Raw genomic sequence first — 23,363 nt, 5'->3', positions numbered from 1 at the left:
CTAGCCAACATTGAATCTGCAGCCCTTCCCATCGGCTTGCACCATGGTCAACCGCCGCGCCGACCTACCGTGGTATTCTGCTGTCAAATATGGGGCTTCGGCTTTGCCATCTGGCCATATGCGGTAGCTTTGCACGACGGAAAACCAAAAATGCAATCTTTGTACGGAGTACACATGTGGCTCCCGGCCGACGGCAATGTCATGTTCGGCTTTATCATGAGCGTTCCCTCATCCGTCTTCCGCATATCCGCCATCCGCCGCATTTCCAGAAGCGAGTAAATTAAAAAGGAATTACAGGGATCACACGAATGCACACACGCAAACACCCCAAACCAAGGTCTAGAATAGCACAAACCCCATCACCAGGGATCTATCCAATTTTTATTTACTTATTTGTTTATTTCATTTCCTTTCGGCCCTGTTCCGTTTAAGCCGACGCAGCTTCGGCATTCAGCGGGGCCCAAGCGCCGCATAGCTTCGGGATAAAGCGCCCTCACCTTGCGCCTTGACGAGCAACCCCGTGTACGCAAACAAACTCTGTGTCCAGATGGCAACGGGGTTATATCCACAGCCGTCATGATGGGCCGATGAAGCGACTAAATGCGTGCATTCATGTTGTCGGTGAGAAAACCCCCCTCCTGCCCCTTTTCGCGGAAAACCTTCATGGATCATTTATGCAACCAATCGGTACGGCAAAGAAACTAAATTAAGCAAGCGGCCGCCAGGTTACCATCATTCATGATGAATGGCTACCATTGAGAATCGAGATGCATACGGTACGCCATCAGGGAGCCGCATCACGCCACTGCCTGCGTCCTCCCGCCACTCTGCCAGCAACTTTCCGCCGTGGCCATGGAGCCCTGACCGGCCGGTGAAGATTTTCTTTTGTGGGTCGCGTCGTTTCTTCTCCATGGAGAAGACGTGTTTCGTAGCAACATTGATGAAGACTTCTAGAAGGACTACACACTTCTACATGCTTCTACCAGCCGATTGGAGTGCCTCGTACGCAACGACAATGTATTGGAACAAAAACTCCCTCGCCTGCAAGGCGTCACGATAGAGAGCGCTGTATTGCCCAACTCCGCCGCCTGTCGAGGCAGTCCACGGCCCTGCTGTCCAGCTAGCTTTACACGCCCTATATGTACAAGTGCATAATTGGTCCGTGGGGTTCAAATCATCGCTTTTAGGTCTGTGCGCGTGTTCCCTCGGACTGCTACTGATATTGTCTATGAGGACCAGCCAGGCGTCTTTGATAAATTCGCACTTTCACTTGAATCACGTGGCAAGATTTTACAAGCTTCACAAAAGGGTCAACACTTGAGTCACACCATGTTTTATCGCCTCTTCAAAAAAAGAAGAGTATTATTATGAAACGCTTACCATGACGCATGTCTACGTATGTGTCCATTTCCATTCATCACATACACACTGCTCAGAAAGTCTCAAAGGGCCCATGTGGCCGGCTAGACAGCAGGTACTGGAGTGGTAGAGCACCAATATCGGTCAATGACGAGGCGTTGATGACGATTCTGCCAGCATTCATTCCAGGGCCTTTGTCTTCGTAAAAAAAAGGAACGGCCCCCGAGTCAGGAAGGTTTAGAGCACTACAGTGGGAGGCAAAAAGTACTTAATGAAATCAGGTTCCCGGCTATCGTGCTCTATACTATAATATACTATAGTTAGTATATTAGTGTATACCTCTCGGCTGATAAACGTATTCTGCCAGAGTCTGTCGTCCGGCGGCTATCGGAATTCACGACGCACAGCGTCCGTGGTCTCGTGGCAAAGTTGCCGATTGACGAGTTGGCAAAGGGCAACGGCCTCATCGACTACACTTGGAACCGAAAACGCCTTGTTAGTCCAAAATCGCATTCGGAAGCGGGCAGATATACACGACTGTTTGGATGAATCTCCGCCGGTGAGGCACGCGGGTCTTGCTTCAATTCGCAGTACAAGTGACATGATTTCATCCCGGACCTCTCGCGGGAGAGGCAACTGAAGGCATTCAAGGTAGCCGCACACCACGCCGTATATCGCCGTGTCCGGTTTTGCTGAACCTTGAGCCAAATACAGCTTTGCACAGGTTTTTATTCCGCTGCAGGTTCTAAACGCCACAAAACATGAAGGGTTCTGCTTTCGTGTCTGCATCCTCATGCTGTAATGTCGCGGGAATGGATAAAGAAATGTTGGTGGCTGAGCAGGCAGTTGGTTGATCCAAGTCCTGCCATGACTTAGAAGGGAAAAGTAGAATGATCTTTTGGTGCGTAAACAAGGCGACGACTGCCACATCCGGCCTGAAAGGGAAGTAGCTGTCAGTCAACGATACCTCCCTGCTGTATCGTCAGTGCTCGCGCGTGTAACCAGACACTTGAATATTAATTTGCCACGATTGGCAACCTCGACTTGATCCGCGATTGCACCCGTCGGTCTAGGGACCTGACCCTAACCCTAACCCTGGCTAGTAGGTCTCCTAACTACCTTATCTTCTAATTTGAACATTGAAATAAAAGGCGAGGGCGCCGCATCTGAACATCGCACAATACATCCTGTCACCCGTGTCATCACCCTCACTTGGTAATTTTCATCAGCATCTCCTCACTCAACGGTTTGGTCATCTTCACAGACGCCATGCCCACCATTCCAGCTCGTTCCTTGGCCTTTGCTCGGTTGCGCACCAGGTAGTTGAGTCCCTTGAATGTGGATGGGTTCTCGGACCCGTTGAACTCTTTCATGAACGTCATGGTCAAAGGCAACAAGTTACAGAGTTTGAGACCGCAGAGCAAGACGGAGAGATTGTTGTGTTGCAGGCCGAACAGGAATGTGTGAATTTTTATGAGTGCTTGTTCCCATGGATATTACCGGTTCTAACGGCGGCAAACCAAGCAGTGCCGAATTCGATGTGCTGTAAAAATTGTGCTTGAATACGATAAAAAATCTGTTCCATTCCCGTGTTTCAAAACATGGCCGGTGGCAGTTCAGTCTGGACAGTGTTATTCAAAACCAAAGCTCTGTACCCCTTTTCGCCCGTGTCTACAAGTAAACTACCTACTGCCGTCCCATTCGCGGCCGAGCTTCCCAACCCATGACATGAGCCAACTTCTCCCAGCTCTCCCAAGCCCTCTTTGCATGCTCCCAGATCGTCTCTTCCCCTTGCGCTGCTGTAGTCCTCGAAAACACCTCCATGCTCACCCATCCCTCCCACCCGGCACTAACAAGCGCCTGTATAACGCTTACAACGGGCAAGTACCCTCTCTCCTCGAACGGAAACAGCCTGGCATTCCGACTGAGGGCCATGAGGGGGACCAGTCCCGCCTCCTTGCGCCAGGGATGGTCCGCCGTCAGTGGCGAGTCGGGCAATTCTGCATCGGCAACTTGCAGCAGCGGCATCCTGGCCATGGGAACCGTGTCGACGAGCCTTTGGAGGGATGCCCGCAAGCCGGCCTCTGCGTTGGGCATCTTACCACACGCCTCCTCGGGGTCCATGTATGTCCGGCCGCAGATATTGAACGTGTCGGGGAGGAAAAGCAGGCCATCGGGCTCACGCGCGAGCTCGATCCTGTCCCACGCCTGGTGCCAGTCCTTGACGTGCGCCGCGAAGCACAAGTTCTCATAGGCAACACGTATACCCTGTGCCTTTGCGAGCCGCGACAGTTTTGCCAGATCCGCCGCGATGGCGTGGCGGTTGTCGGTGTAGTCGGCAGCCTTCACCGTGGGCAGCGCGCTCGGCACGCCGATGATGCCCGCGCCGAGTCGGCGGGCTGTGGCTAGCCAGAGCCTGAACTCGTCTAGCCGCTTCTCCCGGAGGCCAGGGTCGGTCAAGCCGTCAAAGTTGCGGAATGGCTGGAGCGACAGAATCTCCAGGCCGAGACTTGCTGCCAGGTTGGCAACGTCTGTGGCGGCTACCAGGACGGCGAAGCTGCTTGCCGCGGCCTCCTGCGCGGCACACGAGCAGGGCTCGTCGCGAAACTGGAGGGAGTACTGGAAGAGGTCGTCCCAGTACATCTCGACGCCGAGGAAGCCCTTTGCGGCTGCGATTTTGAGCTTCACGTCCAGAGGGTGGAGGGCCGAGGACCCGAGCGACATGGTTGCTATGGAAGGGAGGAAGCGCTTCTGCCGTTGGACTTGGCCGGCCACGCCGTTTCCGTGGCTGACGTCGATATTGTTCATGTTTGCGCTGCTGAATCTGGGTTTTTGTTTCAAAGTGACGGGCGTATGCGCTGTGGGTAAATGTACTATCAAAGTGCTCAACATTCAAACCATATTGACAACGGGTCGAATGAAGAAGACTGCGGTTGGGTTTGAAAACGCCCCAAGTCATGTCTGTGCTACGCCATCCGGCGAGTGAGACTGCTACATTGGAAGCACACAGGCGGAAGCAACAAGGATAGGCGTGTGACTATATTTAGCCGCTTCCTCGCATTATTCCTTTTTCTCGTAGTTTCCCATCTAGTATTTACTTGCCGTCTCGTTTCACAACAAGGAACAAAGACTGAGAACCGAGTTGTTACCCGAGGATATTGCTAATATAGACTTGAACCTTGGGGATAGCACTGGCGCTCTGTCTTGCTGTTGTACGATTTTGATAATCATCTCCGGCATGTCACACAGAAACAAGCGGTCTATCGGCTGCCTGTGGATGTTTTTAACTGAAAGCTTCCTCCCCCTTTTCCTCAGATGATTTATAATAATTTTTATAGAAATACATTAGCTCTTTTAAGCCGCTGTAGACTTTATAGCCTCTCATGTCTTCAGCTAAAACAATCGAATCAAGTCCGTGTTAAGCCTACTGTGTGTCGTGAGCCCCAGCTTACACCAAGTCGAGTATCCAATATTAATACCGACTTTGGCTAGTCATTTCTAATTCTTAGCTTATTTTACTAGAAGGTTGCTAAAAGAGGAGGCAGAGAGTCAATATTCCTCGATAGAATGGAAGCTAGTTCTACTTCAAGAGACCCTTTAGCGAATCAAGTGGACCATGGGGGCTCGGAAACCCCGGGCTGATCTTCCGCGTGGTGATAGTCAGGCCCGGTGGCTTTAAGCAATACAGCGAAACCCAATATAGCTTTACTTACAGAGCCCATTGTGCCGTGTCTCGTTGCCGGGGACCCCTGGACGGTTCTGCCCAACATTGCCATAATTGTCCAAAATTCTGGAGTCGGGGAAGGGAAGAGAGACTCGTGGCCCTACGGAAGTGAATTATCAGGAGGCTGAGAGGGTCTTTGTTGGATTACTAACTGTGGCATAAACCGATATGTTGGGGTGTTGCATTGCACAAGTGTCAGCGCTGTGCGCGTGCCGTGGATAATTCTCCCTCTTTGCTTCTCGCACTTCCGTTTCTTCCATCATAAACCACAAGTCGGGCGCCTCCTTAGGTTGGGAAATCGCCCCTGCGCCGATATCAACCTGGGTCACATCTACAAAGGTTAAGGAACTCCCAGTCACTCTTCATGCTCTCCTGGTAACTGCGAATTACCCTCGAATTGCCTGGAGGTCCCAGCACTTCCTGATATACAACTTGACTTTCTCACCGACCCTGAAGGCCGCATCTGTCCCCGACACACCCAGCCCTTTTCTTCCAATCCATCTTTCTACAAAATTCACTTGTATTTCTTGCAAAAAGCCATCTTCCACCATCATGGTGTCCAACGGTGTCAAGGACCACGGCCCGGGCAAGCTCGCCATTGCGCACCACGCTGCCACGACCGATATTGCCCTCGAGGCCGAAAAGAACTTCTCCGCCCAAAACTACCAGTCCCTCACCATTGTATTTTCCCGCGCTCGGGGGGCGTCTGTCTGGGACCCCGAGGGCCGTCATTATCTTGACTTCCACTCCGCTTCGACTGCCCTCAACCATGGCCATTGCCACCCGAAGCTCGTCGCTGCGCTGGTCGACCAGGCCTCACGACTGACGCTTACGTCGCGGGCCTTTCACAACGATGTATACCCCCAGTTTGCCGAGATGGTGACCAAGACTTTTGGCTACGACAGAGTCCTGCCTTCGAGCACTGGCGCCGAGGCGGCCGAGACTGCCATCAAGGTCGCTCGAAAGTGGGCTTACAAGGTGAAGGGTATTCCCAAGGACCAAGCCATTATTCTTGGTGCGGCAGGAAACCACCACGGACGAACGGTGAGTAATCCGGCGTAAATGTGAGGCGACTTGGGGTGGAACTCGTTGACAAAAGAGTCTTTGTTCTACAGCTGGCTACTATTTCTCTGGCTTCTGACGCCCAGTCGCGGGAAAATTATGGTCCCCTAGTCTCTAATATCAGCTGCTATATTCCTGGAACCGACAAGACCATCGCGTACAACGACAAGGATGCACTGCGTGAGGCCTTTGAGAGAGCGGGCTTCAACCTGGCCGCCTTTGTCATAGAGCCAATCCAGGGGGACGCAGGCGTCATCGTGGCCGACGACGACTATCTTCGAGAGGCGAGAACGCTCTGCGACGAGCACCATGTTTTGTTGATCTGCGACGAAATCCAGACGGGCATTGCGCGGACAGGGAGGCTGCTCGGCCACTACTGGAGTGGGATCAAGCCCGACTTGGTTCTGCTGGGGAAGACTATGACGGGTGGCATGTATCCTGTCTCGTGTGTCTTGGGTAGCAACGACGTGATCCTCACAGTTGAGCCCGGAACACACGGGTCGACGTACGGCGGCAATCCCCTCGGCGCGGCGGTCTCTATGCGTGCTCTTGAAGTTATCGACGAGGAAAACTTGGTCCAGCGGGCTGAACGCCTCGGCAACATTCTCCGTGACGGTTTGAAAGCTCTCCAGGCCCATAATCCTATTATCCAAACTGTGCGTGGCCGAGGTCTTCTCAACGCCATGGTCATCGACCAGTCCAAGACCAATGGACACTCTGGTATAGAACTGTGTGAGCTGATGAGAAAGAAGGGCCTTTTGGTAAATATCTACACGCCAGCTCCTCTTTTGACAAAACCTGTTAGTAATGGTTTCTAGCTCAAATCTAGCCGTACTGGTGTCATCCGCATCGCCCCGCCGCTGGTTGTCACAGAAGACGAGCTTGAAAAGGGCCTCCGAATTATCAAAGAATGTATTGAAGGGCTTCCGGGCCTCTCGATTGCCGCGTAAGACAATATCATGATCGCTTCGGAGGAGGGACTGGGACTGTGGAGTCAGAAAGCTGGTGCCAGAAGGTTGCCTGGTCCTGTTGAAAAGTTGTGAGCCACAGAAATAATGAGCGGATCTCCTTCTATGCCTCCATCGTAAAGCGTACCAGCTATATTGTGGTCATTGAAGGCATGTTTTCCCTATGATGAGAAGCCTGTAGCCTTTTGCCCGGAGGAATGTGAGAAAGACGCCTGATCTGTTCATCATCAACTTGTCACACAATGTAGTGGGAAAATGGGGTCTATTACCTTGACTATGCCTTGAGACCTGCTTTGTGGGATTTCAACTACTCCTTCACTTTCGGGGTATGAAAATCCAGGATGATGTCGTCACTGAATGCAATTCATCTCTTCAAAGTAAAAGATGAAAAGGACACGAAGCCATGGATATGAGTGTGTGCGCCTGTGGTTAGGGAAACGAACGAGAGCTGCCAAATCCCCTGATCAAGAGCATTCCGGGCCTTCCGCGAAAACCTTTGACATAAAAATCTGCTCCGCACAAATTTAAACGTACGATTCGACTTGCAAGGGATTTTTCAAAGATGGCGAGCTGACCAATTTTTGTCGAGCGTGCGAGATGTAAATTGTATTTCATTACCTAAATACGAAGTTTGATACCGAACCTTTTGCCCATTTTTCACTCAGACCTGCATGTCTCCTCACAGCTGGCGGTAGGTTGTGAGTTTCGATCCTCCTGGTGTGTACTACAGCTTGGGCGTCAATCGTGCTGTCAACCACTTGCTTAGAGACGGCTACCTCATTCCTGACAGGTCCCATAGCCTGTTAGTTTCCATCTTCATGAAATCACTGACATCCATGACTTCTGTCGCCTCTCCACAAAGTCGTTGCTCGCCATCTTGGGGAAAGAACATCTCAACTGCCCGCTTCAACGAGGTTTTGTCTGACCATGTCCGAGGGACCGTTTCGCCGTCTCGCAAAACCCGAAGCACAGTAGGTAGCTGATAGGCAGGCAAGTCTTTTGAAAGGTCGCCCCTGATGGTACTCAGGTCGACTTTATGGAGACAGTCTTGAAGACGAACAAGGGCAGCCACCCGGGTATCGCACTGCGGATCTGCCACTGGCACGATGTATCCCTCGGCGATATAAGGAAGCGCAACCAGGCTCGACTCGACCTCCATCCGCGGGACTTTGTACGTATAAAACTTGAACACTGCGTCAATGGCCAATCGTTAGATGTTGCGTCTCGCGTAAAGCGGGTATGGGTGAGGGACGGGTGCTGACAGTCCATGTTTGCCCTTCCTTTGAAGATGTAGCGGCCGTTCTGGCGGATGGCCAGGTCGCCAGTTTTGAAGAACCCGTCCGAGTCCATACATTGCGCTGTCGAGTCCGGAGCGTTCAAGTACCTGAGACGGCAAGGAGAATTTAGTGCATTGCCGTCCAACGAAAGCCGAGGGAGACGCATACCCAAGAAACAAGGATGGAGTCTTTACAAGTAGCTCCCCCTCATCGCCGTTCGACAGCTTGATAGCAACGTTGGGAAATGGCGTTCCCAAATCACCCTGGCTCACACCCGTGTCAGAAAAGCGCAGAATACTCTGCGAGACGTCTCACCTCTGTCATGCCGGATCCCTCGTCGCAAATAGAAATCTCTTGTGTTTCCGTAGACCCGTACTGCACCTTGAGCGGCCTTCCGCCGCGCAAGTCTTTCCAAAACTCTTTGATACGACTACAAGGCATGGCTCCCGTTGCGGATGCATCGCGAAGGTGCCGAGCTCCCTGGACGTACTCGTTGATCGTGGGCTCGGGCAACTTGGAGATGTGTCTCTGGAAGAACTGCATCATGCCGTACCAGAAAGTTGGGGACAAGACAATCCTGGTGCCGGTCCGGTCACGGAGCTTCTCCCATACAAGGTCGTAGTTGCGTCCGAAATTGTGAATCTCGACGCGGACCCCCGTGAGGAGCATTTGGAACAGTTTGGTGAAATAGACGGACCAGAACGCTCCCCTCGGTATGATACAAAGCTCATCGTTTGGCCCGGCTTCTTCCAGCCGAGCATACTTACTGACCGTCCGACGGGCGTGTAAAACGCCCTTTGGAGGGCCGCTCGTTCCCGAAGTAAAGAACAGTATGCTGGGACACTCTTCAGACACTGCGCCCGCTGGATCCAGAGTATAGGATGCAACCGGCACCAGGCTCTTGGAATCGCTGACTTGGCCCTTGATGAAGAGAAAGGGTATTTTGACCTCGTCTTCCACCCGGGTGAAGAAGTCGACTTGCTCGGGGCCAACAAGAATACAGCACGCATCGCATTGCCGCAGGATATGCGCTGCTTCGGCTGGAAGCGCGCCCGTCGCTGTTGTTTTCGAAAAGGATTGTCAATTAGTCCAAACTTGACGTTTTGCAACGGGGGACTCACGCATTGGTACAGCGACACCACCAAGAGCCAGAACGGCGAGAACCGCAACAATGAATTCATAGCTGTTGGGAGCCAAGACGGCGATATAAAACCCGCCACGATTATCCAGAATGGACCTGTCGAGGAGTCTTTGTAGCTTCTGCACGAGGTTCACGGTGCCGTGGAGGATGTGACCATAACCAAACTGTGTGCCACGGCTGCGGTCGTCAACAATAACCTCACCATCTCTGTGGGTGGCGAGTTGCAGGAGTCGAGAAAAGATGGGGTCGTCGGGGAGGGCAGTCTGTGGAAGCAGCATGTTTTCGAAAGCTAAACGGGGATCACGATGTGAGCTTGAGCCTGGAGGTTTAGGAGCATTGGGGGAGTGTTCTGCTTTAGAAGGCCTTTTTCTATTGGCCCGCCAGACACGTGATGGGTTGTGTAAAGCTGATACAGGACCTTGAAGAAAGCCTTTTGCTCTCGACGACCATTCTGAACTATTACCGGGCTCATGGTGTATTACGGAGGCCAATCTGCTAGTGATTGGGCCGTTGATGTGAGCGCTTGGGGGCAGACTCTACCCAACCTGGTCGAACGACTCCACGCCACTATTGCTCCGTCAAACTATCATGGTTGTCAGTGGGCGAGAATATTCAAAATAACTACTATAGAATAGGCGCTGAATATCCGTCGCGAAATTCTACGTGCAGTGGCACGTCTCTGCTTTTGCCAGAGTCCGGACGCTGAATCATACTATTGCTGAAGTTACGTTAGTTCGTGGACATTTCCATCCAGCAGTGTAGAAGCTAGCCTCACGGCTCGACCAGATTTCCTCTCGCTTGTCCTTGTCACTGCGGATACAACCCCAAGGTATCTACTTGGCAAGTAAACGGCAGCAGTAGAGCTTCTCATACATGGCAGCTATAAACGTTGCTCTACCCATTAGAGGCGTTATCTAAGCAGACTAGAAAATAAACAAGGCCTGAGTCAATAATACATTGCAGGATGGGAGGGACTTTGGTCTACGGAGTACTGGAGTACCCAGATACAACGGGAGAACTAAAGAGAATTCAACAGGTTGAATAAATACAGACAAATGCCCAGGGTACAAGGGAGCGAGTCCAAGAATGAGCTCAACCACTCTTTGAACGGACGCCTTATGAGGGCCTCCAATAAACACATATATCCGTCCTACTGGGGTCTCACAGGCTGCGAACCGTTCCGAGAACCAACAGTCCCCTCTTCCCTGGTTGTGCTTCCTAGATTTTGAAACAAGCCATTAGAAGAGCCATTGCCATTCTTGTTCCTTCTCGCAGATAGGTAGTGATCGGCGGCATCGCAGTAAGAATCCAAGGACCGGACGGCCGAGGTGCATATGGCATCAATGTCGCCGTGTATAATGAATGCATTCCAGCCCATGTCAATCCTACGCTCAAGGGTAGAAGGGGAGATGCCAAAGCCCATGATTGGAAGGTCATTGGCCTTTGCAGCGTCCCGGATCCTCTGGAGCGCAGAGACAAACACGGGCTCATCGCCATCCAGACTCCCCACAGCCAACCCCATACACATGCGCAAATCGCCGGTACCAATAAAGAGCCCGTCAACTATAGACGAGCGGCATTAGCGTAATACACGGCCGACACGAAACAATGGTAGAAGTGGCGGGTGGCGTGGGCGGGAACGCACCTCCTGGAACGCCGCAGATCTCCTCGATATTGTCCAAGCCTTGCAAATCCTCTATCTGACAGATGACGGCGGCATGGTCGTTCCACACATCGTAGACGGTCTGGGAGTCCGGCGTACTTTGCTGCCTCTTGTTGATGAGGGCCGCGGGAGGGAAGCTGCGGTCGCCCATGGGCGGAAACCGAGCCAACCGGACCAATTCCTCTGCTTGTCGGGCGTTTTGGATGTGAGGCATCACGACACCCCCCGCGCCGGCATTCAGGGCATAATTGACCAGCTCGGGCGAGCAGCCCGGGATCCGAACGAATGGTACCATGGAGCCGCTGGAGTGATACTGAATCGTTCGGACAAGGTTGACAAGCAGCGTTGCGTTCAGAGGCGTGTGTTCCTATGCGTGCCACACACTCGTCAGATGGTAGAATGGCGCACACGGCCGTGCGGCGAGCGTACCGCGTCTATGAAGCAGGAAGTGATACGGGGTCGAGGCAACAATCCGCGCCGCCTCTTCATGGGGGATTCGGCATCCCGTGCCCCAGAGCAGCTTGCCGGAGTGTAACATGGACTTGAAGTTCGTGGGCTGAGCCAAGCTCAAAGCGTTGTAGTGATTTGTGTTGAGCATTTCCACTTTCCCGTGGTGAGTAGTGTGCTGCGTTGAGGATTGTGGCTGTTGGCGAGACTGCCCGGAACAATCTTTTCAAGGAGTCAAAGATGCGCACACTCCCTCATTTATGTGTCATTGGGCTGTACACAGCATAACGTGCATGCATGGCGACCTTGCCATCCCTAGATCCCCGTCTTGCAAAGAGGTTGTCAAGAGACAAGCAAAGTCACAAAACTGAACCAATCTTTATCACTAGTGAGACTTTCGTGGGGAATGTCTATATTCATTTGACGAGTGTGCTCGCTGTGACTGGCCTTGCCGCATGTACCGATTCGCCGGCCTTCCATTCCTTTGTTTTCAATTTGTTGCGGCTCGGATACTAAGCTCAAGCCTTGCTGAACAGTATTAAGAGATTTAACCAGTAAATGGCTTTCATTTCAAGATCCAGTCATTTCTATTATAGAAGGAAACGATTGAAGGAGGCCGGGTCGATTGAAGCAGGAGGTGGTGTTACCTGGCCTTGTACCCCCGTTACTGATCGTCACTGATCGTCACGGGCGATCAAGGCATAATTTCTCCAAAACAGCACCGGTTAGCTAAATGAATACTCGAGAGGACAATGTCTTGGCCCGTCTGGGAGAATTTCTGTCACGTTCTTGTAGTAATCAGCTCTGCAACACACCCTCACGTCTATCCACACCGTTGTGACCAACCACGTGTCAGCTTTCCTCGATGGCCAGGACCAAGAGACATGGCAGTCCTTCCAGCGGGCACATGTGTCTGAATAAGCGAATACTTTACAGAAAGTAATGTATGGCGGGAGGGGGCTTCAAGTCTGCTGGTTGTCTCACGACCACAGGGGACGATGTCTGCCTGGCTGCTGGAAGCTGTCGAAAGAATACATGCGGCCTAGTGTCGCCTTCAATACCTGGCCGGTTATTAAGAGCAGCACGAGGACTAAGTGATTCAAGGTATTTAAGCAGACATATTTTTTTTCCAAAGATACAAACTAAACGCCAAACTATACTTTAACATCCCACTTAAACATGGGATCCGTCGAATCGTCCAAGCAGGCAGATCTGAAATCAATCTCACTGGCGGGGCTTCTTGCCGGGAACAACGATGTTGTGAACGACCTTGTGTCCGCGTGCAAAGAAAACGGCTTCTTTTATCTTGATTTCCGTCACGAGTCCACATGTGACATCCTGAAGGTTGTCGACGACCTCGCTGCTATTGGAAAGTCAGTTTTCAAGCTGCCACTAGAAGAAAAAGAACACTATAGCACCGAGAAATATCTACCATCAAGGCTTTTCGGGTATGTTTTGTCTTGGTCCGCCTGACTCGGATTGCACATTTTCCAGAACCATGGACCTAAACTTCTATGCTTTAGCTACAAACGAGTCGGGTGTTCCGTTGGACCATTTGCCGGGAAGAAAGACGGTTACGAGAGCTTCTCGGTATTTTCCCACTCTACCCACATTGACGGCTGGATGACGATGAGGCGTTCTCTTCATCGCCTTCCAAACTTGTCCGAATGGAACTGATTCGATACCCTGTAGATCCACAATAATGGAATCTTTGGTGAGGATACCATCAATGCTCCTCCAGCTATCGATGAAAACTTGCCACTCTTCGAGACATTCATGAGCGAGGTTCATGGGTATACAGATTGCATCCTGTCGAACCTGTCCAAAGCGCTGGAGCTTCCGTATGACTTGAAGGACTGTCACCGGAAGGACAAGCCATCGTCTGCAAACATGGCTATGTTGCAGTACCTAGCTTGGGGAAGCAGTCATGACCACATCGGGAACATGGCACATACCGATATGGGAACTTTGACGGTTGTTTTCTCCCAGTCCGATGGCTTGCAGGCAATTCTGCCCGGAGATAAGGAGTGGTCTTTTATTCCACCCCGAGCTGGGCATGCCGTTGTGAATGTCGGGGACTCGTTGCGTTTTCTTTCCAATGGTGTATTGGCCTCGTCTCTTCACCGCGTGGTGCCTCCACCCGACTCAAAAGGTCAGGACAAATTCTCCGTCATCTATTTCTTACGGCCAGAATTTGATGCCAAGTTTACTACCCATGATGGAAAGCAGATGAACAGTGTGGAGTGGCATAATCAAAAATACGCTCTGTTCAGAGAAGCGAGCCTGGATGCGAAGCAGCATGGTGCCATGCTGACTGGACGCGAGGAGTATCTTGGCTCCACTGATCAGTGACTGTTGGCAAAGTCTTATCAGTAATCCTTGATTGTTGATGTTTTTTGTTTGTTTCTTGCCTCTAATATCAATAAATCAGCACTTTAATTTTGGGTCTCCATTCGAATAGCGCATCGTGCCCTTGAATACTTACGCATCGACACGTGATGTCCTGCAACAAAGGATCATTTACCACTAGCAATGGCCTCCGGTAATTGGACTGGCCAGACATGTGAAATCAGATGCACATGCTGCCGAGATTCCAGGTTTTGACACTGGTATGGATCCGGAATTGAGATCATAATGGGACATGGCATGGTGGGACCCCGGGGGTTGGGGGGCAACGGGACGCTTCTCTCTCAAAAGCGCATGTTCCATCAAGTAAATGTCTGTTACGGGGTGGAGAATCGATATTTAGTGGACGTGAGTACTCATTATCATTTGCAATAAAACTTTTCCGTATTGTTTGGACGCTAGTGCTACTTATCGGTTAACGACGAAAGAACGGAGAACTGACTCATGAAAACCTCTGAATACGCCTGTAAGCTCATGTCAACTAATCAGAGTTAGCGTGCGCAACTGTCTGTTGATAGGTGTGACCGTACAGTTGTTGAAGGGGTCGTATGGGGCTAAAAAGCTATCCACCATTGTACCGATCGTGTTTTGATGTTCTCGACCCCGTTCCTGATCAGTGGAATATTCTTGCGCCAAAGGTGGCACCAAAGAGTGAGTAGGATGACCAAAGAGGTCGCCAATACCTGTCGACGTGTTAATACAACTGAAAAGTCACCTGGGGTATAGTATCAGTACCAGCCGGCATTGATTCGGGCGGCGTCGTCAACTGGCCAGCCGGTTGAACGAGGGCTAGTTCGCCCGCGCCCGAGGAGGGCGTTAATCGCGGTGATTTACGAGTGTTCTGGTTCGGCTCTTCTGGTTCGCATGTATAAGCATTGCGATTGCTGTGACACGAGGGCGCTCCGAGAGAGCCTACCATCAGCATCCTTGCGCTTCTTGCCCGTCATTTCCCTCAACTTTGTCGCGATATGGTTGCCCAGTTCCGAAAGTTCCAAATCCTCCACCAGCTTATCGATGCCTAGGCTTTTGAACTTGAGAGCAGCCGCACTCATTTGCTCTTTGGTACATCTGGATGTGTACCTATAAGATGTTTGTGAGCTAGGGTTGCCCGTTGAGGTGTGTGTGGTTGGAAGAAGGCATACGCTGAGTGCGGCACATTTGCAGGCAGCGCGAGAAGATATCCAAGATCTGATGTTTCGCTGAGCATGTCAGTCCACTCACGATACCTACAGCCCTGATCAACCCAGTTCAAACATTTGTTGGCCGTCTTTTGGTTTTGGAAACGCTCCGGGAAGTCCTGACAGAGCTTATTAACCAGCACAGTTCGCATTTCCCGGATCCAATGGGTGCCTGTATGGAACCCTGCCTCGACAACATGCGAGTAGATATTGTGGCATTCAAACCTATGGTAAATCCTCATTAGATCACGAATGTCAGCATTTTCTTTCTTGGCGGCTATCGCGGCTTCCCATCCATGCCCGGTTGGGAGAGCCGCTTTAGCTTCCTTGATTGCCCGCAGGAACTCCCCGCGGTCTGTTCTACAGTCCTCCAAGAGTTGTTTGGTGCTCGGCGCAAATTTTATTTCGTTGCAGGTGGCCAAGCCCGTTCTGGCAAAGGCGTCGCCATCGGCCTCGACATGGAGAGTTGTCGTTTCGGCTTGGTGTGAGGCGTCTGCGATCGGAGAGGGCTGGTGTTCGTGAGAATGACGGATGTGGCGAGGTCGGTCTGTGGACGACGGTGACCTTGCACAGTCGTCATACTGGCGAATGATTCGAGCCGCCGAGGGCGCATCTCCTGGCCCGGATGGCCTGGGCCTGTTGGCTTCAAGACTGTTGTTGGCGTTGATGTTGGTGAGTGATGCGACTGACGATGGTGGGCTCGAGGTCCCACTCGCATCCGGGCGGGAAGGTGCGCCCCCCTTCTTGTTGCCAAGATCAGATCTCAGGGTCCGAGACCACAGTTTCGGAGTCTGCATGAACCCACCAACCTTTGTTTGATGCAATAAACAAAACAGACGATTCAGGGCCGAAAGCTCCATGGCCGACAGATGCTGCAAACATTTCGATACCTGCTCCTCTGAGATTCTCGACTCATTTGCCCTCAAGAACCGAGCAAGCTGGGCAAGCAAGTCTCGAAGCTCCGGCTTCGACTTCGGCTCCATGCGCACCCAGGAGGAAGCTGGACTCGAGGAAAGAGGAGTCCGGTCTGGACGCGGTCAGACTCAACAATGAACCAGACATGACTCGGATTCCCTAGCGCTAAAAACTATCGGGGAAGGGTGCGGGCCACGGTGTGCCGAGTCTGGGGTACCAGCCTTGAACGACCTTCAAGATGTCATGGCCCTCTCGCGGCATCTCTCAGCCAGCCACAGCCTCAGATCCAAATGTCGGTCTCAGTTCATCACGGCTCATCACGGATCGGACCCACTTGGGCATGAATATCTGAGAATTTCAGGAACATGTGGAGCTCCATCTTCCGTTCCACGTCGCACGTATCCCGTCCGTCTGTGTCTTCGGAATCAAAATCCCGCTTAGCCGGCAAGCCTTCGGTTCCAACGGCCCAGATCTGTTGAAGCGGCGATGAGCGGCGGCAAATGGAGCGGATAGGTTGGTGCCGATGTTACTTCGGTACCGGCCGGCGTTTTAGCCGCTTGCCACCGGGGGCATCGCGAATGTTCTTGCTATTCTACCATTTCTAGGTCGGCAGAAAGGGAACGAAGGACCAGGGCGCAATTAGATCACTTTGTGACAAAAGCCCACAGGATAAGAATCAGTCCTTTTATACTCTGTGGATGCGTCTCGCCGTCATGTTCGATGCCTTTGGGCAGGGGTATTGCCGTCAAAGAGGTCGACGGCAAAACGAGCGGCTTGGCCGGCATTTTAGCATTAAACCAGCTGCTCCTCGCTTAACAAAAGCCTCAATTGTTTCTTATTGAGCTTTCAAACGGAAAAGCAAGAATAGAAACGCACCAGCAAAAACAACTTCTAGCCTCTTGCCACACTACTTATTTTGTCATCTTTGTACTTGCCTCAACATACTCCACCAATGAATATTCGCACGCGCTTCCCCAATCTTGTCATTGAGACTGTTCGAAAACAATTTCCGGGTCTCAACAAAGGTCTGATCTGCCTGAACAATGGCTCTGGTGCTTTGGTTCATAGAGGAGTCATGGAGAGGTGAGTTCGGCTCCCAACTGCTGCGGTAGAAACCTTTCAATTAAGAAAAGGGTCTACGCAGTATCACCCGGACAATGTCCTCTCCCCATATGAACTTGCGCGGACTGGACTCAAAAAGCCGCATCGACGTCAGAGAGCGTGCGGTCCAATACGTGAAGCTTGCATCGTTCATGAATGCCGACCCTGACGAAATTGGTAAGAGATTCCCGGTCGCGGACACTATTTCGTATAGTTTGCTAAAGGTATACTTACGATATTCACTTGACGTCATATAATCCATGTGCTACTGATGAGTGTTGCTAATGAGACTTGAAAACAAAGCCTTTGGACCTTCTACTACCGGGCTTCTACGAACTCTGACTAATTCTCTTCGTCCAAATCTCAATGCGGATTCTGAAATTATTGTCTCTGTTCTTTGCCATGAAGCTGGCATAACGGCGTGGGTTGCCTTAGCAAAGAGCTTGGGTGTATCCATCAAGTGGTGGGTGCCGGCCGGGGGAATGGGAAACAACAGAGACCCGAAGCTTACGCTGGAATCGCTCCGACCGCTTTTGTCATCCAAGACCCGACTTGTATGCTGTGGGCATGTGTCAAATATTACCGGAACAATTGAACCCATTCAAGAGATTGCAGAGCTCGTTCATACCATCCCTGGGGCTTTAATATGTGTGGACGGAGTAGCCTGGGCTCCCCATCGCCCTATTGACGTTAGGAAGTTGAATGTCGACTTCTACGTTTTTAGCTGGTATAAGGTCTTTGGTCCCCATATTGCTCAGATCTATGCCAGACGGACTGTTCAGCAGCGCTACTTGACCAGTCTCAACCACTACTTCCTGGATTCGTCCTCTCTAGCCGTGAAGCTGGGCCTTGGCAACAGCTGCATCGAGCTCGAACATGCTCTGATCCCCATCATCAATTACCTAGTCGACGAGGTTGGCTGGGACTCTATAATTGCATACGAGGAAGTGATTACAAGATATCTTCTCGATTATTTGACGGCCAACCCGGACCTTTACACTGTATATGGGTCGCGAACGTCGGATCCAAAAACTCGAGTTGCCTTGATCAGCTTTTCCGTGAACGGACTCGCGTCTGACAAGGTTGCGAGCGAGATTCATGAAAGATCAAACTGTCGGCTAATTACTGGTGACTGTTGGTCTCCCCGTACAGTCCATGATGTTCTGGGACTGGCAGATGACGGTATCATTCGAACAAGCTTGACCCATTACAATACCATGGATGAGATGAAGATATTCACAAGAAAACTCCATCAGGTAGCACATTCCTTGAGGCAATGAACTACAGGGCTGCCAGTCGCTCATTTATGGCTGCGAATGGGGATATAGGGGCTGAACTTGGAGTTTTCCGCTTCCACCTTTGTGAGCTCACATCTTACTTGTGCAGCATAGAAGAGTAACAGAACAATAGAAAAGTCTGGGAGGGTAAGAAACAGTCATGAACTGGCTTACCGACTTCCCATTGAGCCAATTCGTCCAATCTCATTTGTCCCCTTTCCATTGTAGTGGCTGCAACGCCAGAGCACCATCGCCTGGAGACAAGATATGTGTACTCCCATAGTCATGACTGATATGCAATTCCGGAATGCACTCAGTCAACATCGTAGATTTGACCGTAGGAAGATTCAGACTCCAAAAATACATATTATTCATGTTACCTGCAAGGTGTGGGTCTCGAGCACATTACAGTATTCTCGATCTACTGGCCTAGGGTGGATGCCAAACTACTTTCGTGACTGACGTAATAATGCTATTTCAGTCTATTTAGATGAAGGTTTGCTCCCATTATTTTAAAATAAGTTATCGGTGATACTAATTGGTTTGTTCAAAGTGCCGATATCAAGTTGTGACAAACGTGCCTCAGTTCAGTGAGAATCGCCTATCAAGAATGAAGACATTAACGCGCGAGTGGTACGGCTCCCGCCTTATGGAATCGTCAAGTATTCCATACTGGTGACATTTGTTGAAGCCCGCGCGCCATTGTTTCACATTGTAGTTGGCAATCGGCATATTGCAAGGGCTTCTTGTAAAAACAGACGTGCAGCGGCCATTGAAGCACGGGACTTGAAACCGATCCGTCCCGTTTTAAATCCAACTACCCCTCATTTGTCATTTTTAATTCAAGTCCTGTACATAAATAGGGCCCTGGCACCTGCAAGGTTTTCATTTTCATCAAAAGTCAAGAACAAGACGTCTATTTCTACCCTGAAATATTACTCTTGCTCTATTGCTACGAGATGACCATCTCTCAGTATCACGATCTGCGAGGCAGTGCCAATGACAGCTCCCTCTGTAGCAAACCTTTAAAGCTAAGGGGTCTTCTAGATAGCTACAGGTCCTACAATGTTACGCCCGTCATCGGGACGGAGTTCCCTGATGCCAACGTGGCAGAATGGATGAAAGATGCAAACAGTGATGAAATTTTGCGAGACTTGGCTGTTACCAGTGAGTATACTCTGTAGAGTTATTCGATGGCGTGTGGCTAACAAGTGTGTATAGTCTCCCGTCGGGGTGTGGTCTTCTTTCGAGCCCAAACTGATCTTACAGATGAGCTTCAAAAGGAGTTGGCTCTTCGCTTGGGCCGTCTCACAGGCAAACCGGAATCCTCAACACTGCACATTCATCCACTGGCCAACTTCAATCCTGATCGGGACCCCTATCTCAACATAATCACCACCGACCAGGCAGCTAATCCCGCAGAGGACCTTTGGAAAAACAGACCCGCTGATATAAGAAACAGCTGGCATACGGATGCTGGGTATGAGCCTAATCCACCCGATTACTCCATCTTGAAGCTTATCAAACTCCCCGAAACCGGTGGAGGTAATCAATTCTATATCACCCCTTTCCAGGCTCATTTATATATAATACTGACCGTCACCTACATAGACACAATGTGGGCCTCGTCTTGCGAAATCTACGACAAAATATCCCCAGCCTACCGCAAATTCCTCCAAGGCCTCACAGCCGACTTCTCCCAATCTAGATTACCAAATGTAGCTGCTGCGAAGGGATTCGAGCTGTATTCCGAGCCCCGCGGGTCCCCTAACAATATCGGCAGTTCTCTCAGAGCCGTCCACCCAGTCGTTCGCACCAACCCTGTCACTGGCTGGAAAAGTCTCTTTGCCGTTGGTAACCACGTCGAGCGGATCAACGATGTGACGCCTGATGAAAGCAAGAGACTGCTCGATTGGTTCCTGCAGTTGATTGTCGAAGAACATGACTGCCAATTGAGGCATCGGTGGGAGAATCCCTACGACATCGGTGCGTACTCGGACTCCATAGCGTTTGTCTGTTTGGTATATCTGATGAGTATATAGCGATCTGGGACAACCGCTCGGTCTACCACACTGCCATTTTCGATTATGCTGGATTGGGTGCCCGCACTGGCCATCGTGCGGTTGGAATCGGCGAGAGACCGTATTTTGACCCGAGCAGCAAAACCCGTCGTGAAGCACTCGCTGAGGAATGAGTGTAGTTTGATAATTTAGTCATGAATGGTATGCTCTGCTGAGTTTTATTAAACTAAAATACCTCCAGGAGATTCTATGCGAGCTTGGATCTTTGCATGGGCGTATCGGAATGTTTCGTTATATCGCGAGCCCCGAGTTATCAGGAAGGCATTAACAAAGGTGCTTCTTATGTATTATGACTGAAGTCAATGAAGAGACTTACTATAAATCAGAGTAAGCAAAGGATACGCGATGACACTTTCTTCAATCGACTACTACACCCTGGTATGCGGTGTTGAACAGGCCCTGGTGGCAAATAGGCCCTTGGCTTAGGTTTGGGAGCTGGCCATTAAAAGGATGCACCATTTTCTACTTGGTCAGGCCAAGATTTGTCGGCCAAACTAGTGCCTTGGTGAGTTAGTCTTATGAGATAACTGGCGCGTTGATAGCTGTCACGGCGGGTATTGGGCTATATCGTTGAGCCATGGAGAAAAAGCATCTAGCAATAGATATACTTGGCCGAATATATCCAATTGTAGTTTATTCGCTTGCACTTTGACAACTCTTTTGTTCGTGAAAATGTTGATACGTTCGAGATGCACAGAAACAAGCCCAGTATATGCCCCTTTGCGATGCCAGTAGTGGGAGATCTGGTATTCTCACTCGGCTTAATTTTCATTCAAAATTATCTCTTCATCATGAATGATTCCTAATCTGTGTATGACTTGCAGGTATTCGGGACTTAAGTTCTATCAGAATCCAATTATGCAACCAGACGAAAAAGAGCGGTGAGGTCACAAACTGAACTATAACACAGTGAGATTCCGCCCTATAAAGCGACGCCATCTGTTAACCCTGTAAATATTGTAGCCAATGTATAGTGTTGCCGTTGTCTTGTACACTGAGCTTGTGTTGCAACTCGTAGGTACTTCTCGGGTACAATGGGATGTATGATGTCGCATTTCTCCGTGCTAGAAAGTCCGTGTATTTGCTTCTGGCAGACGCAACTTCGACGAGAGAAGCGGCGAGCGCCTGAGCTATTCCTTCATCCGCTCGAGAAGAGAGGTTGTCTAGCAAGAAGCCATGACATTGCCATAACGAGAAAAGTTAATCACCTTGCGCTCTGTCCCTTGCATCTCTTCATGCCCCAAATTATATAACCCTCAATCTTCTGATATCTTACGTCTTCCACCGAAGAGATGCAAACAAAACTCATCTTACGATTTAAGTTTACCAACTCTGGAATATGGCTTCAGTGACCGTTCATCTTCCCGAATCCCATGGCCCTCTTCTAGCAGAAAAGCCCGAAGACCCCGTCTCAGAGAGCCCTCACCACGTTCAGACTACGCTCACCTTTGTCAAAGAGAACGAAGATGGCTCCCCCCAAGCCCCCATATACATTGGAAAGCCAGAGAGTTACGAAAGACCTACCGTCACTGTCCCGGCCACTATCCATGATATCAGTGGTCACGAGCATGAATACACCCTGGACAGCCACGGGTTCCAGTTCCACTACCACGAGAGCAAAGTGAAGGAATTCCTTGACGATAAAAAGATACGAGAAGACTATTACCCAGAAACAGAGAAGCTTCTTAAAGATGTGTAAGCAAGGCGAAATTTCTGAACCCAAAATAGATAGATCAGAATATTGACTAGCACAGCACGGGTGCCTCTCGGGTCTTCATATACGACCACACCATCCGACGAGCCCCAAAAGATTGGACCACCAAGGGTCAGCCCCGTGGTCCGCTCAAACGCGTCCACATCGATTCATCTTACCATGGCGCCAAGTGTAAAGCCTGGCACTATCTTCCCGACGAAGCGTCAGAGCTCCTCAGGGGCCGCTACCAGATGATCAGCGTCTGGCGTCCGATCCGTACAATTCTCAAGGACCCGTTGGCACTTGCAGATGCACACTCTGCGCCCGAAAGTGGCCTCTTTCCCGTGAAGTTTATTGCCCCGGACCAAGAGGGAGAGGCGTGGAACGTCAAAGCAAACCCAGATATCAAATGGTACTTTCGCTACAAACAGACTCGGAATATGGTTACTTTGATCAAGTTTTACGACTCTAAAGTAGACGGGAGAGCGAGGCGGGTGCCTCATTCCGCTTTTGTCGACCCTGCGACGGAGCATGAGGCAACGAGGGAGAGTATTGAGATGAGGGCGTTGATTTTTCATCCTGAGGATCGTGATTAGCCAATGCAATTGGCTGAGTAGTTTCACGCAGGTTGGCTGTGATGCAAGTGAGACTATGAAACGGGTTGTTTAGTGTCCCCTGCAGAGCACCACAAATTGTCTCTGTCAATTGAGCGAATCCTGGCACATGCTAGTAATCTTTGAGTATCCACTAATAGTTGGAAGTTGACAATTGTTCTACCGGAGAATATACGTAGCGAAAAAAATGAAAATTAAATGGGACATGTCCTCCTTGGAGGAAAGGGGTAAAGCCTGCGAATTCACGACACATCCCATTGATCCAAAGGTACTATTGATATAGTAACTAGATTATCCAATCTTGGTCATAAATTGCTACACCAAACCTGGGCGCATGTGTTTGACGGCAGACTTATAGCATCGTCCCAGCGTTCATGTCCCCTGCCTGATCCAAAGATGTGAGACCCCCTGCTTGCTGAATTTTCACTTTGAGACGTTGGGAAAGTAAAACGCAGTG

At 50.6% G+C, this 23,363-nt stretch overlaps 12 protein-coding genes across 14 annotated transcripts; 6 read left to right on the top strand and 6 right to left on the bottom strand.

The window, feature by feature from the left end:
- Window positions 1–1,743: 1,743 nt before the first annotated feature.
- J3458_020254 (uncharacterized protein) lies at window positions 1,744–2,289 on the bottom strand (the record flags this gene model as incomplete). The annotated part of the gene is made up of 1 exon (XM_066121933.1): window positions 1,744–2,289. One exon carries the CDS (start codon window positions 2,287–2,289, stop codon window positions 1,744–1,746), a length of 546 nt encoding a protein of 181 aa, XP_065973111.1.
- A 278-nt stretch (window positions 2,290–2,567) lies between these two features.
- On the bottom strand, window positions 2,568–2,741 carry J3458_020253 (uncharacterized protein; the record flags this gene model as incomplete). The annotated part of the gene is made up of 1 exon (XM_066121932.1): window positions 2,568–2,741. One exon carries the CDS (start codon window positions 2,739–2,741, stop codon window positions 2,568–2,570), a length of 174 nt encoding a protein of 57 aa, XP_065973110.1.
- A 304-nt stretch (window positions 2,742–3,045) lies between these two features.
- J3458_020252 (uncharacterized protein) lies at window positions 3,046–4,167 on the bottom strand (the record flags this gene model as incomplete). Its single annotated transcript, XM_007813558.2, has 1 exon — window positions 3,046–4,167. One exon carries the CDS (start codon window positions 4,165–4,167, stop codon window positions 3,046–3,048), a length of 1,122 nt encoding a protein of 373 aa, XP_007811749.2.
- Window positions 4,168–5,381: 1,214 nt separating this feature from the next.
- J3458_020251 (putative secondary metabolism biosynthetic enzyme) lies at window positions 5,382–7,361 on the top strand. The gene is made up of 3 exons (XM_007813557.2): window positions 5,382–6,127; window positions 6,199–6,906; window positions 6,964–7,361. Exons 1-3 carry the CDS (start codon window positions 5,636–5,638, stop codon window positions 7,093–7,095), a joined length of 1,332 nt encoding a protein of 443 aa, XP_007811748.2. The 5' UTR covers window positions 5,382–5,635; the 3' UTR covers window positions 7,096–7,361.
- Window positions 7,362–7,677: 316 nt separating this feature from the next.
- Window positions 7,678–9,809, bottom strand: J3458_020250 (putative NRPS-like protein biosynthetic cluster; the record flags this gene model as incomplete). The annotated part of the gene is made up of 5 exons (XM_007813556.2): window positions 7,678–8,304; window positions 8,376–8,497; window positions 8,559–8,653; window positions 8,706–9,448; window positions 9,512–9,809. 5 exons carry the CDS (start codon window positions 9,807–9,809, stop codon window positions 7,886–7,888), a joined length of 1,677 nt encoding a protein of 558 aa, XP_007811747.2. The 3' UTR covers window positions 7,678–7,885.
- A 696-nt stretch (window positions 9,810–10,505) lies between these two features.
- Window positions 10,506–11,846, bottom strand: J3458_020249 (uncharacterized protein). Its single transcript, XM_066121931.1, has 3 exons — window positions 11,624–11,846; window positions 11,177–11,561; window positions 10,506–11,094 (listed from the first exon to the last, which is right to left on the bottom strand). The coding sequence occupies exons 1-3, from the start codon at window positions 11,681–11,683 to the stop codon at window positions 10,682–10,684; spliced, it is 858 nt and encodes a 285-aa protein (XP_065973109.1). The 5' UTR covers window positions 11,684–11,846; the 3' UTR covers window positions 10,506–10,681.
- A 915-nt stretch (window positions 11,847–12,761) lies between these two features.
- J3458_020246 (uncharacterized protein) lies at window positions 12,762–16,244 on the bottom strand. 3 transcript variants are annotated; one of them, XM_066121929.1, is made up of 8 exons: window positions 16,035–16,244; window positions 15,190–15,965; window positions 14,964–15,127; window positions 14,783–14,902; window positions 14,578–14,730; window positions 14,127–14,528; window positions 13,074–14,054; window positions 12,762–13,004 (listed from the first exon to the last, which is right to left on the bottom strand). In XM_066121929.1, exons 1-6 carry the CDS (start codon window positions 16,206–16,208, stop codon window positions 14,452–14,454), a joined length of 1,464 nt encoding a protein of 487 aa, XP_065973107.1. In that variant the 5' UTR covers window positions 16,209–16,244; the 3' UTR covers window positions 12,762–13,004; window positions 13,074–14,054; window positions 14,127–14,451. The 3 variants fall into 3 exon arrangements, with proteins under 3 accessions (XP_065973107.1, XP_065973105.1, XP_065973106.1); XM_066121927.1 differs by lacking the exons at window positions 12,762–13,004; window positions 13,074–14,054; window positions 14,127–14,528; window positions 14,578–14,730 and having other exon boundaries at window positions 14,731–14,902; XM_066121928.1 differs by lacking the exons at window positions 12,762–13,004; window positions 13,074–14,054; window positions 14,127–14,528; window positions 14,578–14,730 and having other exon boundaries at window positions 14,731–14,902; window positions 14,964–15,965.
- J3458_020248 (uncharacterized protein) lies at window positions 12,821–13,114 on the top strand (the record flags this gene model as incomplete). Its single annotated transcript, XM_007813554.2, has 1 exon — window positions 12,821–13,114. The coding sequence occupies one exon, from the start codon at window positions 12,821–12,823 to the stop codon at window positions 13,112–13,114; it is 294 nt and encodes a 97-aa protein (XP_007811745.2).
- J3458_020247 (uncharacterized protein) lies at window positions 13,418–13,996 on the top strand (the record flags this gene model as incomplete). Its single annotated transcript, XM_066121930.1, has 1 exon — window positions 13,418–13,996. The coding sequence occupies one exon, from the start codon at window positions 13,418–13,420 to the stop codon at window positions 13,991–13,993; it is 576 nt and encodes a 191-aa protein (XP_065973108.1). The 3' UTR covers window positions 13,994–13,996.
- A 377-nt stretch (window positions 16,245–16,621) lies between the features above and the next one.
- On the top strand, window positions 16,622–18,676 carry J3458_020245 (putative secondary metabolism biosynthetic enzyme). The gene is made up of 3 exons (XM_066121926.1): window positions 16,622–17,223; window positions 17,285–17,418; window positions 17,545–18,676. Exons 1-3 carry the CDS (start codon window positions 17,093–17,095, stop codon window positions 18,519–18,521), a joined length of 1,242 nt encoding a protein of 413 aa, XP_065973104.1. The 5' UTR covers window positions 16,622–17,092; the 3' UTR covers window positions 18,522–18,676.
- An 801-nt stretch (window positions 18,677–19,477) lies between these two features.
- Window positions 19,478–20,712, top strand: J3458_020244 (uncharacterized protein; the record flags this gene model as incomplete). Its single annotated transcript, XM_066121925.1, has 4 exons — window positions 19,478–19,685; window positions 19,740–20,063; window positions 20,130–20,504; window positions 20,561–20,712. The coding sequence occupies 4 exons, from the start codon at window positions 19,478–19,480 to the stop codon at window positions 20,710–20,712; spliced, it is 1,059 nt and encodes a 352-aa protein (XP_065973103.1).
- A 1,197-nt stretch (window positions 20,713–21,909) lies between these two features.
- On the top strand, window positions 21,910–23,106 carry J3458_020243 (uncharacterized protein). Its single transcript, XM_007813550.2, has 2 exons — window positions 21,910–22,294; window positions 22,354–23,106. The coding sequence occupies exons 1-2, from the start codon at window positions 21,939–21,941 to the stop codon at window positions 22,886–22,888; spliced, it is 891 nt and encodes a 296-aa protein (XP_007811741.1). The 5' UTR covers window positions 21,910–21,938; the 3' UTR covers window positions 22,889–23,106.
- Window positions 23,107–23,363: the final 257 nt, after the last annotated feature.

This window comes from Metarhizium acridum (genome assembly GCF_019434415.1).
Source record: "Metarhizium acridum strain ARSEF 324 chromosome Unknown scaffold_572, whole genome shotgun sequence".
In the NCBI taxonomy this organism is placed as follows: domain Eukaryota; kingdom Fungi; phylum Ascomycota; class Sordariomycetes; order Hypocreales; family Clavicipitaceae; genus Metarhizium; species Metarhizium acridum.
Note: the sequence above shows the minus strand (reverse complement) of the source record. Positions and strands in the feature narration are given on the sequence as shown.

Bases quoted from the DNA above. Each gene is read 5' to 3' on its own strand.
- J3458_020243 (XM_007813550.2), top strand. From the start codon at position 21,939: ATGGCTTCAGTGACCGTTCATCTTCCCGAATCCCATGGCCCTCTTCTA. The intron at 22,295-22,353 runs GTAAGCAAGGCG...TGACTAGCACAG, and splicing joins GAGAAGCTTCTTAAAGATGT to CACGGGTGCCTCTCGGGTCT.
- J3458_020245 (XM_066121926.1), top strand. From the start codon at position 17,093: ATGAATATTCGCACGCGCTTCCCCAATCTTGTCATTGAGACTGTTCGA. The intron at 17,224-17,284 runs GTGAGTTCGGCT...GGGTCTACGCAG, and splicing joins CATAGAGGAGTCATGGAGAG to TATCACCCGGACAATGTCCT. The intron at 17,419-17,544 runs GTAAGAGATTCC...TTGAAAACAAAG, and splicing joins TGCCGACCCTGACGAAATTG to CCTTTGGACCTTCTACTACC.
- J3458_020251 (XM_007813557.2), top strand. From the start codon at position 5,636: ATGGTGTCCAACGGTGTCAAGGACCACGGCCCGGGCAAGCTCGCCATT. The intron at 6,128-6,198 runs GTGAGTAATCCG...TTTGTTCTACAG, and splicing joins GAAACCACCACGGACGAACG to CTGGCTACTATTTCTCTGGC. The intron at 6,907-6,963 runs GTAAATATCTAC...AATGGTTTCTAG, and splicing joins TGAGAAAGAAGGGCCTTTTG to CTCAAATCTAGCCGTACTGG.
- J3458_020249 (XM_066121931.1), bottom strand. From the start codon at position 11,683: ATGAAGAGGCGGCGCGGATTGTTGCCTCGACCCCGTATCACTTCCTGC. The intron at 11,562-11,623 runs GTACGCTCGCCG...TGGCACGCATAG, and splicing joins CTTCCTGCTTCATAGACGCG to GAACACACGCCTCTGAACGC. The intron at 11,095-11,176 runs GTGCGTTCCCGC...GCTCGTCTATAG, and splicing joins GATCTGCGGCGTTCCAGGAG to TTGACGGGCTCTTTATTGGT.
- J3458_020246 (XM_066121929.1), bottom strand. From the start codon at position 16,208: ATGGAGCCGAAGTCGAAGCCGGAGCTTCGAGACTTGCTTGCCCAGCTT. The intron at 15,128-15,189 runs GTATGCCTTCTT...AACATCTTATAG, and splicing joins GCAAATGTGCCGCACTCAGC to GTACACATCCAGATGTACCA. The intron at 14,903-14,963 runs GTAGGCTCTCTC...CATGCGAACCAG, and splicing joins GAAGCGCAAGGATGCTGATG to AAGAGCCGAACCAGAACACT.